The following is a 17,300-nucleotide window of genomic DNA, read 5'->3' on the forward strand; positions in this document are numbered from 1 at the left end:
CGCAAGGACCGTGAGGGCACAATCTATGCTGCAGGACAGTTCTAGTAACTTGCAGTGCTTTTCAAAGTTCTGTTGAACATTATGGCCAAAGATTATGCATTTCTAACAACTCTGTGATAAAAAAAAAAAAGGTTTCAAACTTTCAAATGCATTTTTCTCTTTTTGCAGTTTTGTGTGATCTGTGCTTCTTATACACGCTAGTTCGTATACTTAGAATTGTCATACCTCTATGAAATTTTGCACATAGCATGATGAAGCCCCATAGAGTGCAAGTATCTATTCAGATTGTCAGTGCTGCTTGATTATGTTTTTCAAAAATTACATAACATTGAAAGCCCTTGGCAACCAGAGCCATAGCAAATTTTTCTATTTTATTATTGTATTTCACCTTTTTACACACAGAACTTATATAGTTTTTTGCACTCTACAGTTCCAAAGGATCATAGTCAGCTATATCTGCATGCTTCATCTCAAATTTTTATAGGTCAGAATTGTTGCATAACAATGGCCATAATTTTGCAGTATCTGACCTGCAGAAAGAAAACCAAGCAATCCACATGAAAATAAATGACATATTTGAAAAAAGGAGCAAAAACTCTATTAGCATGCCAATATGTGTTAAATTCAGACTCTTATTAAAGAAAATCGTTTTTCGAGTAGCATCTCCCTTAAAATTTTTCAGACGAATCTATTGCAGAAAAAAATTGCAATTTTTCAAAGGAGACCATAAAATGACAATAGGATTGCTTGTGTTGTTACATGCACAAAGCTTAATCATGACCGAGAGAGAGATACGTTTTATAAAAGAATGTCTGCGAATGTCAAAAAATTATGCATTGCAACAAAAGTATGTGTTGTTCATGGACGTACAAAAATAAGTGCACGAAGTAGCGTCAATAGGAAACTTTGAAGGAAAAATGTCGCTTTTGATCCGATCAGCCAGGTTTTGCTATGGATATCCTTAAGGTGTCGCTCGCTCATCAGTTTTCGAGTTTTAACTTATCAGCAACTCCTCATATGACGGGCTCACATTTACACTCTCAGATTCTGCTTTGGCACTTGAATGACGATTTGTAGGGACTGTTGCTAGACTCGCTTGCAGAAGAGAAACCGGCACGCACTTCGACAGCGACAGCAAACTACATGGGTGAGCGCACCTGAAGAAAACTGTGTAGTTGTGAGCATGTCCTAAAAGCAAAACAGCTCCGAAACATGTAATAATCCTTCGTCTGAGTACCTACTAGACAGAAGCAGTTTTTGCGAGTCCCCAAAATAGGAAATGCAAACGTAGTGGCATGGTTTCTGTCAATCAGTGCCTGAACATAAACGTGCTTAATCACTTATCAAGGAGCAATGATTGAGAGATTAACAAATCGATCGCCTTTTGAAAGATTTTAAACTACAACACCATCAGTTCTGTGGATGCAACGAGCAGGAACTGGCCGAAGAACAGAACTGAAACTATCTGGCGTACCGCTGTAGTAAAGCACAATAAAAAAAAAGGAGAGACATCCACAGCTGGCGAGAAATTCCACGCATGCCCACAGTGTGGCAGGACATGCCTAGCAAGGCAAATGTTTTAAAAAGGTGCACATTTTAAACATACAAGCATGTTCATCTTGACCCTCCTGTGACTGTTAGCGGAGGACGTACATATACAGTGGCGTTCGCTCTTAAGGTGAACACAGCTCAGCGAGGCAGTACTCGGAGGAGCGCCAGTGCTTGGTAGACTGCCACTGCTTGGAGAAGTGCCAGTGCTGTCTACATCGCCGTGCATGGAATCGAAGCACCGAAAGTGCACTCGAGTGTACCACTCTTGTTTTACCACAGACAAGCAGGACCGGTGCCTGGCTATAACAGAGCAGCGTGCTTGAGCGATGTAGCAGGCGATGTAAAGTATCTCCTGTGTGCACGTCTGCCACTACGCTTCAATGCGCGGCCATGCAGGCTGCAGTGGTGTGACTGTGCATGAACTATTTGACCTTCAAAGGGCTAGTGAGATTATTAGTTCTCAATGGTGTTGTGTCAAATAAAGAAATGTGAGCCCTTAAAATTTCCTTCTTCGTTTTTTTGCTTCCTCATTGTCATCCTTTGCATTATTCGCAACAGGAACTACTTGGTCAGTTTACACTACAGTCCATATTTTATTGTTCATTGCTCAGTTCTTAATTCATCTGGAGTTTGTACAGTGCTGTAAATAAAAGAAATAAATGACAACCTGAAATGAAATGAGTACAGTAGGCTTTTAATGAACGAAACCTGAAGAGACCGGGAAAATGTGTTTCGTTTCACTGGAGTTTCATTTGCAGGGGTGCAGAGTACAACTACGAAACCAATCAAGTCTGAGGCAGTTTCCCCACTTAAGCAGCAGTTTCATTTAACAGATTTTCATTTATTGAGGGTCTACCATAGCTTCAAAAGGCAAACTTGGCAGGAGTTGGAGGGGCAGCATCCATTGTCAAAAGTGTTCGTGCAGTCCGGCTCTCTAAGTTTCTTGTTAGCCTATTTTTTTTCAAGAGCAGTTTATCAGTGTTGACTAATTGCTGCATGTTTTCATCGAAGAGTAAGTTTACACTTCCATTGCATTTTTTTTTTGCAGGCTAAGAACACCCTGAAGAAAGCATACGGTGACAGGGCACTCCTGGTAGTCATCACACAAAATGACAAGACAGGAGGTGTTGTTCGCAAGGCTCGTTCACTCCTTGCAGCTGGTGACGTAAGTACCTATTGCAAATAGCTTAACCGTTGTGGGGAAGCATGGTTAGCAGCATTCCTCCACTGCTGTTCTAGTTCTTGGGACTCTGGTACAGTGGTGTTGCAACATTGGTAGCTGACCCACGTTGTCCGACTTATTGTTCAACTTGTGCCCAAAAGAGAATTGTTTGTACGAGAGAACAGATTTATTTACAGTGTAGACTGCTTATAACGTAACCGCTTATAGTGCAGAACCAGTTACAATGCGGTATTTATCGACTCCAGTTTACCCTCTGATAGAAACGCATGTATATGCATAGCACTTATTGTTCCCCTAAGATGAAAGACTGGTTACAATGCGGTTGCTGAAAAATCTTTCTGACAAATCCAGTAGCAAGTGCGCATCTGAAAGGAGTCGCACTGGGGAGTGAGCGACGAGATTGTTATGGAGGAGGAGGGCACACAGAGCGAATTAAGAAAAAGCGGAGGGAATAAAAAGAAAAGGAAAGAAGACCCTGGCATGCTGCATGGTTCTCTGCATGCTGCATGCTGCATGGCATGCTGCTCGGCAACTGTGCGTTTGCACTGGCTCTGATGCAGCTACGGTGCACGCGTGGCTTCGGCTATGCGTGGCTCAACATAGCATGTGGGATCTTGTCTTTATCAACTTCGCGTAATAGTTTCCTGTCGGGAAAAGCGTCGTCGTTATCGAACTTGCTACAGATATTGTGTTTGCTACTTTGTCTGTAAATTCGAAACCTTCTGGAGCTTTCGCCCTTGCTGCGAGTGTGCTGTGTTACATAAGCTTGGTTGGTTTTCGTCGTTGTTGATATTCGACCCCGAATGCGAACTTCGTATTATGCACACTATTCTTGGTTCACTGTTTGAGTGTGATCTTCTCGACGCCAGATATTCATGTCTTGGACAAACTTCCTGTGACAACCAAGTTATTCAATTATACGAGTTGCGAAACTGTGTTTCAAAATCCAGACATGCAGTTTGTGGAATTTTTAAGAATTTAGCTGGCCTTCATATCACCTGGGAGCAGAAACACAATACATAAATAATATTGGGCGTGCAGATCACCAGGTGGCGCGACAATCCTGACAGGGGGGGGGGGGGGGGGTATGGCAATGACGTGTCTGGACTTGAATACATGGGCCTACGGGGACATTTGCAACTCATATGAATAAATAACGTTGGTGACAACATGCCGAACAGCAGGCTAGGCCTAATCCGCGTTGGTTGCATTTTGGTAGCGGTCGCCTGCTATTTAAGGTATGCTTTGGTAGAAAATCCATTAGACTGTTCATGATGTTTGTACTTCATGGGAAGGGACATATATTGTAAATGAAAGTTAGGGCGTCACATCGTGCGCTCGAATGGGGTTTGCGATTCAGTTGCATTGTCTTTAAATGAGGTGCGCATGCCCGTGAAATTGAACGAATGGCGTCTTTCAGCTCATGGAGTTCCGGACATGATTTGATATAGTTTCTGTGTAATGTGCGTAACCAGGGAAGTCTGAAAAGTAGTTGTTGAATTTCCGTGATGGTGCATTTTTTCGTTATACTCCTTTCTCCCCTATTCATATTCATTTCGTTTTTTTTTTAACAGTTGGGATATTTATATGGTTGTAATTAAGCACCACACATCGTCTGCTTCGATTCTCGGACATGCGAGACAGTGTGCTCAACACATTTTGCGCAAGTGCGGTCCTTGAGAAAGGTTGTTTTAGTAGTAGTACAATACTGCTTACACAGTCTGTCCCGGATATGTCAAACTCGTATATATCGAATTAATAGCTATATCGAACAGCGGAAAAATCGCCTTGAATTTTTTATGCAAACGTATGCGACTGATGCACCCCTATATCGAACTCCCACACAGGGGGACATTCGCAATATCGAATGCTGTGCCGCACCGAAGCCCAGGAAGTGCATTTTTCCTAGCACGTATTGATCGATTTTCGACCGCGTTCTAACAAGCTCCGATGCCTTTTCGCGTGCAGGTGACAAAAAGATGAGGTTGCTCTATCGCGCTGATCTGGGTCGTTGCGCGACGCTTGCAAGTGCACCGGTATGTTTGCTGCGCGATCTGCAGGTCTTAACGCATGGGCATAGTGTTTTACAAATAGGCTAATTGCCAAAATGGGATTTCAGTGATCTCGTTGCAATGTTTGCATTCCTTTCCTTCCTTGCTTGTTAGCACAAAATGGTGTGTAAGTCTGAGAAGCATGGCCTTCGAGATGTGCAACCTCGTGACATATTTTTAGCGTTCTCAATTTTAAAATGCATGTCTTGGAGGCTACGCCTTTTCTAGCTTTTCGCATCAAAGCAGCTGAAAATAGCAGCTGCTGGCTACAAAGCCACAAGTGACACCAATATTGTCAACATGTCGACAGTGGGAACTCGGCGTGGCCTTTTGCGCCTTGTGGACTTGTGTACTTCTCGTCTTGTTTTGGATAAATCCTCATTCGGGAGTTGAAGAGAACTTTGGCGTGCATGTAGCTGTAAAAATTGTGACAGGCGCTTGGAGCGACATCAAGTAAGGCACAGTCATAAACTTTCCTTGCGGGCCAGGTCATTCATGACTGCTGACAACGATGTATGGTGCCTCAGTGAATTCTGCTACTTCTCAGCATTTTCAGGCAACATTTCGGACAGTGAGCGACTACATCGGTGCAGATGACGACGTAGCTGTGTCTAACTGCATCGATGCTGAGGTTGTGGCTGCCGTTGCCAGTGCCGCGGAAGTGTATAGCCGTGCTGTTATAAATATGGCAACAACTTTTGCTGCTGTCACTAACCAATCTTTTGCCGTGCTTCAAAGATTGCTTTGGTGTTCTGCATCAATCAACGCTATTGTGGTCAAAGGAGCTGAATTCAGTTGTTTGAAAAGCTTCAGTGAAATTGAGGCAGACTGGAACTTAACGGCACGTAAGAAGCAAGACAAGTTTGCTGACTATTTTCATGCGAAATAAGGTGTTGTAACTTGCAGTTCACACCTTGCTTTCATTATACTGTCAGTGAATTGTTATATTAGCACTTAAAGCGATTTTGGAGGCTTGAAATGCTTGAATTTCCCCCGCAGGGGCGCCTGCGCAAGTAGGCGTTTGGTGTGTAGCGACACCACGGACCCGAGCTAACGGGGGAGTTTCTACTCCCCCCCACGCCTAGCCGTGCGTGGCTTTGCCGTGCCCGGGGAAAAGGGGATCCTGGGAGTTGAGCCGACGCTGGGTGATTGGACCTTTAAGGCCCCCCGGCCGAGGCAACACACCCCTTTGGCCCCGGCTTCACGTAGACGGCACCCCTGGGCTGACCCACCCAGGGGAAATCGGCAGTCGCCTTTTCCTATCTCTCTCTCCCTACATCTTCGTCTTTCTTACTTTTTTAGCTTTCCTGTCTACTTCTCTCTTCTGTTTACTTCCAATTTTCCTGGCGGCAAGGGTTAACCCTGTGCAAATAGCCTACCTTGGTCTAGGCGCATTGGGTTATGGCAGTGTTGTACGGCTGACGTCTGCAAGCTTTCAGCACCTGCAAACTTGCAGCGTCCCCTTGTTGGGCTTCGTGGTGGGTGGCCGCCAACGCTGCTGAACAAAAATAAGACCGGCATGCATGGAGCATTCCCTCAACTGTCTGATCGTACCGGCCTAAAGCGGGTACGCACCGACGACATAAATTTCTTCAACCAGCCAATAGAAACTTTTCCCCACTTCCACGTCATTCACTGTGAAAAAACCGGAAAGCAAGCCAGGACCGTATCTCCTTTCGTAGTTGCCAGGTGTCTTACTGAAACTCTCGGGGCTGGATACAAAGTAACCAAAATGGCTAGCGGAGACCTTCTTCTCGAAATTCGGGACAAAGCACAATTTGTAAAGCTAGACAGCCTCTCAATGTTTGGTGACGTACCGATCACCATAACACCACACAGGTCCATGAACATCACTCGCGGAGTGGTATCTGATGCAGACTTACTTGAACTCACCGAAACTTAACTTTTGGAAGGGTGGAAGAGCCAAAATGTCAATAATGTACAGAGAATTATCATCAGAAGAGATAATAAGGAAATACCAACGAAACACTTGATACTCACATTTGCATCCAGTAAACTACCAGATTCCATTCAAACAGGGTATACAAAGACATCTGTCAGGCCGTATATACCAAACCCTCGTCGTTGCTTCCAATGCCAAAAGTATTGCCATGGCTCTAAAACCTGTCGTGGTCGCCAGACTTGTGCACAATGTGGAGTCCTGGGCCACGTGTCTGAGAACTGCAAACAACCGCCACACTGTGTAAACTGCTAAGGAAACCATGCCGCATATTCACGTTCCTGCACATACTGGAAAAAAGAAAAAGAAATAATTACATTGAAGGTGAAGGAGAACATTACGTTTAAGGAAGCACGGCGAAGAGTCGCTCCATTCTACGGACCTACATTCGCTGATGCGGCGCGTCAGGGGGCACCGCCGCACCAGCCCTCGCCACCCCTTCGGCCCGCGCATACCGAGCCGGCGGTTGTGGCACCTGCCCCCAAGGCGGCTGTAGCCCAGGCTACACCGCCTACTCCCAAACAGAGACCGGAGACTACAGAGTCTTCGGGTCTCAAGGCCTCCCCTCACCAGGCGAGGCCCAAAATCCGAACTAACAGCCCCCACGTGCGGGCATCCAGTGCCTCCGAGGAGGCAATGGATACGTCGGCACCGGCGTGGCTCCTTGGAGCGCGCCAAGAAAACAAAAAAGCAAATAACAGGGCCTGGCGACGGCCCTGTTAAGTGAACTCAAACTCCTCGTCTAAACAGCCACTCGCTTTTCGTACACACAGCATTATTTTACATTCACCATGAACACTCAAATTATACAATGGAACGTCAGGGGCCTTCTCAGAAACCTTGACGACATCCAAGAACTCTTACACGAACACTCACCAAAAGTGCTGTGTGTACAAGAAACACACCTTAATTCAAAACACACAAATTTTCTTCGTAAATACGTTAATTTCGAAAGGACCGTGATGATGCCATGACATCATCCGGAGGTGTTGCCATCATAGTGAATCAAGGAATTGCATGCACACACAACTCCAAACATCCCTTGAGGCAGTGGCTGTTCGAGCAGTTCTTTTTGACAAACTGATCACAATCTGTACTATTTACATTCCTCCTAGCTATCAGCTGCAGAAACGTGATTTACACTCTTTAATTAATGAACTTCCGGAACCTTATGTTCTCCTTGGAGACTTTAATGCGCATAGCAGGCTATGGGGTGACTCTCGGTATGACGCGCGAGGTCGACTGATCGAACAGTTCCTTCTCTCGTCGAGCGCGTGTCTCCTAAATCGAAAAGAACCAACATATTATAATCTCGCCAATAACACCTACTCCTCCATAGACCTAAGCATAGCATCTCCATCTCTTGTGCCTCTACTCCAGTGGAATGTCGTCAGTAATCTGTACGGAAGTGACCACTTCCCCGTAGTTTTGAGCACAAATACAGTAACTGAGTGTCCACCACGTGTTCCCAAGTGGCTCATAAACAGAGCTGACTGGGAACAGTTTTATACCATCGCTCGTCTAGGTTGGAATGACATATGTACTTTGAACATTGATGTTGCTGTCAACTTCTTCACAGCGTTTTTTATTGATGCTGCAACAAAATGCATCCCACAAACAAATGGACACCCTGGAAAACGGCGTGTGCCATGGTGGAACTCTGAATGCCGAAACGCGCGCAAACAGCAAAACAGAGCTTGGAGGCTGCTTCGGAACTCACCGACAGCCGAAAATCTTGACACCTTCAAGAAAATAAAGTTTCAAGCTAGGAGAACGCGTCGGCAGGCCAGAAGAGAAAGCTGGCAGAAGTTTTTGTCAGGGATCAATTCATACACACAAGAGGCCAAAGTCTGGAACATGGTCGGTAGGAGAGCAGAAAAACAAGTACACACACTTCCACTCGTAAACACTCAAGGTGATACCTTGGAAGATCAGGCAAACTTCCTCGGTGCACACTTCGAACGAGTATCCAGCTCGTCCCACTATACTGACACTTTCCAAAAATACAGAACAAGAATAGAAAAGCAGAAACTCGAACAGAAATCCACTAGATACGAGGCATATAACCAAGCTTTCAGTCTAGCTGAGCTCGGAACATCTCTAAACTCCTGCAGTACTTCTGCCCCAGGCTCTGACCGTGTGGTGTATGAAATGTTAAAAAACCTACCAGCCGAAACACGAAAAACCTTACTTTGTTTGTACAATGCTATCTGGTTTTCTGGCACTATTCCTACCTCCTGCAAAGAGGCTATTATTATTCCCATTTTGAAAGAGGGCAAGGACCCTTCTTTAGCTTCAAGTTATAGGCCTATTGCACTTACAAGCTGCTTGTGCAAAGTATTCGAAAAAATGATAAACTGCCGACTTGTACATATCCTTGAAACAAACAATTTGCTCGACCCATTTCAGTGCGGGTTTCGAGAAAGTAGATCCACCACAGACCACCTTGTTCGTATCGAGGCACAGATCAGAGACGCCTTCGTCCATAAACAATATTTTCTCTCTGTGTTTCTCGATATCGAAAAGGCGTATGATACAACACGGCGTTTCGGAATTCTAAGAGACCTGTCCCACCTTGGTGTGCACGGAAGAATGTTTCATATAATTGAAAGTTACCTGTCAAACCGGACATTCCGTGTCCGTCTGGGCAATGTGCTCTCTCAAACATTTGTCCAGGAAACAGGCGTGCCACAAGGTGGTGTGCTTAGTTGCACACATTTTATTATTAAAATGAAATCTTTGCACTTGTTCATTCCCCGCAATATGTTCTATTGTACATATGTCGACGACGTTCAGCTTGGCTTCAAGTCATGCAACTTGGCCATGTGTGAGCGGCAGGTTCAGCTGGGTGTAAATAAGGTCTCCAAATGGGCAGATGAAAACGGATTTCGACTTAACCCACAAAAAAGCACGTGTGTCTTGTTCTCTCGAAAGAGAGGCATGCACTCGGAACCTGACATTCGACTGAACGGGCAACGTCTGTCCGTCAAAGCCGAGCATAAATTCTTAGGCTTAATCTTGGACAACAAGTTGACCTTCGTACCCCACATAAAGTATTTAAAAACAAAATGTTTAAAAGCCATGAATGTTATAAAAGTGTTATCACGTACTACGTGGGGTAGTGACAGGAAATGCCTCATGAACCTGTATAGAAGCCTAATTCGCACCCGTTTAGATTATGGGGCCATTGTTTATCAGTCTGCGACTCAAAGTGCTTTGAAGATGCTGGACCCCGTGCACCATATGGGCATCCGCCTTTCTACGGGTGCTTTTCGCACCAGCCCCATAGAAAGCCTTTACGTTGAGTCAAATGAGTGGTCGCTTCATCTGCAAAAAACCTACATGTCCTTTGTATATTTCCTTAAGGTGAAAGCAGACAAGAGGCACCCCTCATACTCTACTATTAATGACTTGTCGAGCTCCATTCTTTTTCAAAACAGGCCTTCAATGAGGCAGCCCTTCTCAGTTTGCCTGAAGGGTCTAGCTGAGGACACTGGAGTGTCACTCGAACACAGTTTAATGGCTCCTGTAGCATACCCGCCACCGTGGCAGTGGCAGACTATAGATTGCGATGTGTCTTTCCTAGAAGTTACGAAACATGCGCCTATTGCCCATATTCGAACATACTTCTTGGAACTTCAACACAAATACACACGTCCTGAGTTTTTTACAGATGCCTCTAAGTCTAACTCCTCTGTGTCCTACGCTGCTGTTGGCCCTTCCTTTTTGGATGCTGGCCCTCTTCATCCAGGCACAAGTATTTTCACAGCGGAAGCTTACGCGATACTTGTGGCAGCTAAACACATCAAACAATCACAAATACAAAAAGCAGTAATTTATACAGATTCCCTCAGTGTGGTAACGGCTCTGCACAGTCTTAAAAAACAAAAAAACCTTGTCCTCGTTTCACTTTACTCCATTTTATGCACACTCTACACACTCAAACAACATGTTGTAGTGTGCTGGGTGCCAGGGCACCGTGAGATCTTAGGCAACGTGAGGGCAGATCAGCTCGCTGCATCCGTCCATGAGAGCACCGCCATTACATCCATATCAATCCCGGCCCTTGATCTTAAGCCGTCTCTCAAACGAAACCTCAGGGACTACTGGCAGAGCAAGTGGGATACACACACACAAAACAAACTACACGTTATCAAGCCACATCTTGGCCATTGGCCACCAGTATCAAAATCACGTCTAACAGAGGTAACACTAACAAGACTCGGGATAGGACACACATACACGACACACACACACATCTTTTGTCGGGTGGTGATCCACCATTGTGTGATAAATGTGGTGAGGCATTAACAGTTCTTCACGTTTTAATTCAATGTAAACAGTTAGAAACTCTAAGAAAACAACATTTTCCATTACCCTACCGACAACGTATACCGTTACACCCTGCAATGTTCATCGGTAGGGAACCGCTTTTTAGTCATAAGTCCTTGTTAACGTTTTTAAAAGCACTTCATAGTTTTCATATCGTATACCCGGGCATTCCGTAGCACAACCTCTCCAGAGAGGTTTTTGCTGCGGTGGCTACCCAAGAAAGCACTTGCCTCACGGCCCTTGGACGCAAGGGTATGAACGAGTGAGGCACTTGTGCTACATGTCCATACATGTCCACCATCGTTTTTATTATCATTAACTTTTGCCATCTATTCGCACCACACACACCTTTCACGGCATGGTCATGATTTTATTACTTGTATGTTTTTACCCGCCTTGTTGCGAGGAATTTTATGGCCCTTATACCCTTATACAGCCGCTAATCACAATCATTGTCCACATTCTTTGTCCCATGAACTGGCGCTCTTTGGCCGTCAAATGGCCTTTGCACCAAAAAACACCATATATCATCAATGCTTGAATTTCGGCCTTAAAATGCACATATGTTGTATTTCAAATCATTGACATATCTATTTTTCAATCCTCTTCAAGTTTTATATATTCGGGATAGACTGTAGTACAGATATTCACGACTCACGTGACTTACATTATAAGCAGTCTACATAGTTGCATGAGGGAGAAAGAATGAATTTCTGTACTGAAGTTGTGGCATACAGTGGAGTCTCAATAAACGGAAATAAACGGAAAACGGTACCTGAAACACTTTTTTGAGTAACCATGGAAATAATTCACTCTAAAAGCATATTGCCTCACAAATTAAATGCTGCAAAATTTAAAAAAATTAATCCAGTACGAGCAGAGTTACAAAGATTTGTGACACGCTGCAATCGCATTCTCTCTTCTCTCGTCCTGACGAAAGCACTGGAAGCTAAGCAGGGACGGATGGGAAGGGCAAATAAGAAATGGGACGCGCGCCATATGACCTTGAGCACTTTTTTTTTTCACTTGTCCTCGCGCGTGCACGCGAGGACAAGTGACGGCCTCTCGCAGCGATCCCTGTAACAACTGAGTGCGCCATGTTCAAATCAGCCAATGGCTGATAGATGGGTAATCTATGTGTGATTATTGAGCGTCCTCTGTCATTTGTCCAGGGAAGAGAAAGTGATTTTTAGCTGTCTTTGGTAATTTATTGTGAATTCGAGGCCGCTTGCTGCGCTATAACATTTAGCTCACGTGTTTTTGGGAGCCTCTACTACCGATCGGCTGCATTTTCTGACCATGCTCAAACAGTGTTGTAGGGCCCCTTTAAAGGGAATTGCAGCTTAAACGAAACAGTAGCCTGTAAGTTGGTTGGTTTTGTATTCACACAATGTAAAAAAGTTTCAGTAAGCAGAACCAAAATTTCCACGCCGCCGTGCAAACAGAACCGTAAATAGAACTTCTGGCAGACCCATTGCCATGAGCATCGACATTTTCCGTTTCCGGCTTTTTTGTTTTTACAGCCAGCCTCGTAGGTGCTCGTAGGCTTCGTCTCACTGATAGACTGTGTGATGAATGCTTCATTGCTGTTTATCTCATCGTTCAGTCTCGGTTCCAGTTGCCGAGGTCATAGCCGCATCTTTCCTGATGTCGTGGTGCCTTTCATGCTTCATTGCAAAGTTGGTGTCTTCCGACTTAGGTAACTCGTAAGCGCTCGCAAAGTTGAGGCCTTGTCTTTGCTGTATCAATGCCAGGGCAGAAGGGCGCACATCACGCGCTGACGTTAGAAAAAAAGATTTAAATCATTCTCGATTTCGAAAGCGACTTCTACTCAAAGTCGGTGCTCGCGACGAAGCACGACATCCGGAAGAGAAGCCTCGCAAGGATCCTGCACGACAAGGACAAGCTGCGGAATGCCTTTGGAACATCCTGATTTGGGCTTCAACGGAAGCGTCTGCGACATGGCGACCACAAAGGACTGGAGAAGTGTCTCGTGTTGTGGCTTATGAGAACCGGGAGCCAGAACATTCCTATGAACGGTCTTCTAATGCGTGCCAAAGCTGAAGAGTTTGTTCTTCGACTCGGTATAACGAACTTCTTGTGTAGTGAAGGTCGGTTGACGAGGTCTAAAGAGAGAAATGGCCTCGTTTTCTGCATCATTGCAGGAGAAGCTACAGCAGCTGACGCGACTGCATGTCGCGACTGGTGGGCAGGATGGCTGCCGTAGAGCATGCTCCAATTCAAAGTTGACGATATCTATAATGTAGTTGAGCGCTCTTTTGTAAGCTCCTGCCATTGAAAAAAGGTGAGCTGTACACTGGGGGCAAGCTTAGCAAAGAACGACTAACTGTCTTAGTAGGAGCCAACATGTCGGGAAGCGAAAAATTGAAGCTGCAAAAAATCCTCGCTGTTTCAAGGGCATCAGTGCTGTGCCTGTCACTTACGAGTCGAACTTGAAAGCTTGGATGACACAGGTCCTCTTCAGCGAATGGCTGCACACAGATGTGCAATTTTCGCGACAGAATAGGAAAGTTATTTTTCTTGTTGATAACTGCCCTGGACATGGTACTGTGACAGGACTGATTTTCGATGGAGGCGAAAATGCTGTAGGCCCGTGTGCTTAGATTTGGATGCACTTTGAAGAACCTCAGGTGGTCGAAATTTCCGGAACCCTCCACTACAGTGCAGTCCACTTATAACGATATCGAGAAAACCTAAAAATATGATCGTTATAACCAGTGATCGTTATATCTGGACTGCCGCCAAAAATTCGTCGCCGGACGTACCTTTTGTAGCTCCAGGCTTCATTTCGCTATTTTCACCAATTAACAAATATTGTAGATAGTAGGATGTCAAAAACAAGACTTTATTTCTTACTCCGAAGAACGCATCACGGGTTCGCTGAGGAAGAGAGACTGACCGACGGCGGGGTGGGAGCAGTGGGAGGAAGAAAGCACAGCCAGAGGTACACAGCCGGAATGCCAACGAGGCCCCGCCCCGATGCCGCCGCGCCGCTTTGCTTTTCGCTTTTTTTTATTTTCTCTCTCTTTCCCGCTTTCGTTCGGCAAGCTACGAGTAGCTTGCCGGCTTGCCGTTGTAGAAGGCGGGGAGCCGCGGAGCGCGGCGCTTTGCTTTTCGCATTTTTTTTTTTTTTGAAATTCTCTCAGCCTCTCCGCGGTCGACGCGCGGCGAGGCGCAAAACGTGACACAGCTGGCGCCATCTGTAGCGCGTCGCGCCAACTCGCGATGCTCTCCTCGGCTTTTTGAACGGCCGGGACGCGCTTCCGGCGCTGTGCTGCAGTGGCGGCAGGTACTCGCCTACGCTAACTTTTCGTCTTGTCTCGGCATAGTTCGTTTCAGAGGAACTTATCAATCTAAATGTTACGATTATTCTGAATGAAACATGCCGTCCACGGCAAACTTTTCATCGTTGTATCCGATATGCGGTGGATAACATATCGTTATATATGATTTTTTTCCCCATAGCCCCAATGCATAAAATGAGACTGTTAAGTCGACCCATCGTTATAACCGATATATCGTTATATGTGGTATCGTTATAAGTGGACTGCACTGTATAGCGTCCCTCATAATCATATGGTGGGTTTGGGACGTTAAACCCCACAGACCAACCCAAATCAGGGACCTCGGAGAAGGTGGCTGCGGTCTCAAACTCCTGCAGGCGCTAATCGCTGCGCTTAGGTGAAGACATCACATGGAGCAATGATACCGTTTCCAGCGGTGCCATCCCATGCTGTCAATGCTGTGCAAGAGAGGTGTGACTGTGATTCCCCTGTCTTGTTACTCAAAACCTGACCGCGGCCGTGTTCCTGCCTCACTCAAACCCCTGTCACACGGGCACCCGCGAAGACCGTTTAACTCCCTCGTCCTTACGACAACGAAGATGCGGTCCGTGTCACACGGCCACCCTTACCCAAACGAAGGTAAACGGAGCGTTTCGCAAAGGACATTCAACGATCTCCCTCCGCAGCGAAACGAGGTACTCTCATCCCCAGCAGTCTAGAGGTCAGAGAAAAATTTCGAGCACTAAGTGGCCGCAGTGAAAGAATGATACATTTTGGCAATCTTAAACATTCTTTCGTTGCAGTACTCATTCACAACGCGTGTTTGTTTACATATATTTACGCCCGCCAGAGTTCACTTACTCTCAACACCGATGCTCTACACTCCGTGCCTCGCATGTGGTGCCTCGCGAGTCGGGCCGGCCGGCGCCATTGAAAAATATTTCGTCCATGCGTGTGGTGGTGGTCGTTGTCACTCATGGCTGAAGAACACAAAATGTGCGCTCACGAGGCAAGGAAGCACAAGAACGTTCGTACACAAACATGAACACAGGCAACAAAACAACTAGAAGCACAATGTGGCCAGCGTCACTAGCAGCAACGCTACATTTAGCAAATTCGTTTTTCTTTGAAAATATTTTTATGGTTTGTTAGCCTCTTACCTCCTCAATAGTGGTTTTTTGTAAAAACCCTAGAACGAGGATTCACTAAAAAATCAATAAAGATGAAATTAGAATACTTTTCTGAAAATCAAACAGCGCCAGCTGAGCCCCCTCGTGCCAACTGTTACAACCTTTTCATTGCCGTTTCGCACTGCCACAACTCCTTCTCCGTCGAACCACCTAGGGGAGATTTACGTTGACGGTGTTCAACGGAGTTTAGTGGTGGCCGTGTGGCAGGAATATCAGTCACATGTGCCCCCTCCAGTAAAAGGAGCCATGATTCTACCTAAGGACCATTCCTTGGGGGACTTTTAGACTGACAGGTTCACTCACAATGGCACCTGCATGATGATTTTTAGAGCTGGTCGTACCTGCAAAACCAAGGAAAGCTTAAGAGAACTAAGTGGCTTTGAGTTGGGTGTGTGCAAACGTCTGAAAGTTTTAGTATTCTTCAAATATTACTTTTTCGTTGTTTGTATGCGATTAAGAGGTTTGAATATTCAAATCTCTTTGAACATTCAAAAAGATAGCATATTCAGTTGATCATCTTGTGAAAAAAATTTTTTTTTCATATTTACGCTGAAATCCAACACCGTACAGTGTTGACAAGAGCAGGGATAACCCATGTAAGCGCACAAAGGTGCAGTATTCACCAGTGACAAATGCTGCAGTACGTACGACTTATTGCCAAAGCAGCTCCAATGACTTTGATAGGCAGCGCTGCTGCAGGCAGTGCTGCTGCTGACCGCATTAGACATATTTAAGGGTGGACATGGTGTGTTGAGATATTTTCTGTATTTGTGGACCAAACATGATGAAAATATACATGCTTATGTAGTTTCTCCTGCTGATTTCAATTATGCAAAAATTTTTTTTGTATGTCAATTAATTTAGAAGATACACAATACTGCCACTCTATTGTTTTCGGAGACAATAGAAAAGAAAGTGTTTATCAAAAAGTAAATATTATTGTATAGCTAGACAGTGCAATTAGCAATAAGTGCAATGCTGCAAGGAGATCCTAAATTAAAGAAAACTAGTGATACTGCAGATGATGAAAGTTAGCCATGGGAGCCATGGGAGCCATGTCATGGCTATCACATACAAAAAAAATTTATTACCTTCTAAATTTATATGGGCAGCAAATGGAAATTGTGCTTTCAGCACTTTCTAATACACTGATTGCGCTTTACGTTAATGAAAAAATTATTGCTTTAGCTGTTCTAGATTGCAAGATATCAACCCGACAAACTAGTAAAGTCACCAAAAAGCATCTTTCCAGAAAACTGAGAAAAATAAATAAAACTCATTCATTTACATAACTGCACTTTAAAGTGCTCAGTATGTACCGGGCATGTAGTCCTTTTGCCTGTGAGTCCCTGTGTGGCGCTTTTTCAGGGACTGGTGCATGTTCTCCGTTGCTTGTCGCTTCTTGACTGATGCTGCCGTGCGCCATCGGTCCTTTTCAGCCTTGCGGCTGTGGCTTTGCCAGCTGGGGTTTAGGCTCAGCTCTTTCATAATGTCTTCTGATGCCTTTTTATTGCCTGCATTCAACTTGAGCACTGCTTCTGCCACAGCTGCCTCCGCCGTGAATTGCGAAGCATGTCGCTTCTTTGGTGCCAGTGCCCACATCATTGAATGCAGGCATTCATTGTTATTTTGGGTTTCCCCTCGCTGGCATCGTTGCAACAGCATTTTGTCTGACAAGTGCTCATAAATGGGAAGTAAGGCTTGTCAGACATGTGGAGGCAGCTTTCG

The 17,300-nt window shown here is 45.2% G+C and overlaps 1 protein-coding gene across 1 annotated transcript in view; it reads left to right on the forward strand.

Annotated features, from left to right (window-relative positions):
• Nucleotides 1-17,300, forward strand: part of ATP6AP2 (ATPase H(+)-transporting accessory protein 2) — a 56,865-nt gene that overhangs the window by 26,979 nt on the left and 12,586 nt on the right. The window contains exon 7 of the mRNA XM_037429486.2: nt 2,600-2,716. Within this exon, the coding sequence (XP_037285383.1) occupies nt 2,600-2,716 (117 nt within the window). The remainder of the gene's footprint in view (nt 1-2,599; nt 2,717-17,300) is intronic.

The sequence above is a fragment of the Rhipicephalus microplus genome, chromosome 1, assembly GCF_043290135.1.
Source record: "Rhipicephalus microplus isolate Deutch F79 chromosome 1, USDA_Rmic, whole genome shotgun sequence".
NCBI classification, from domain to species: Eukaryota; Metazoa; Arthropoda; class Arachnida; order Ixodida; family Ixodidae; genus Rhipicephalus; species Rhipicephalus microplus.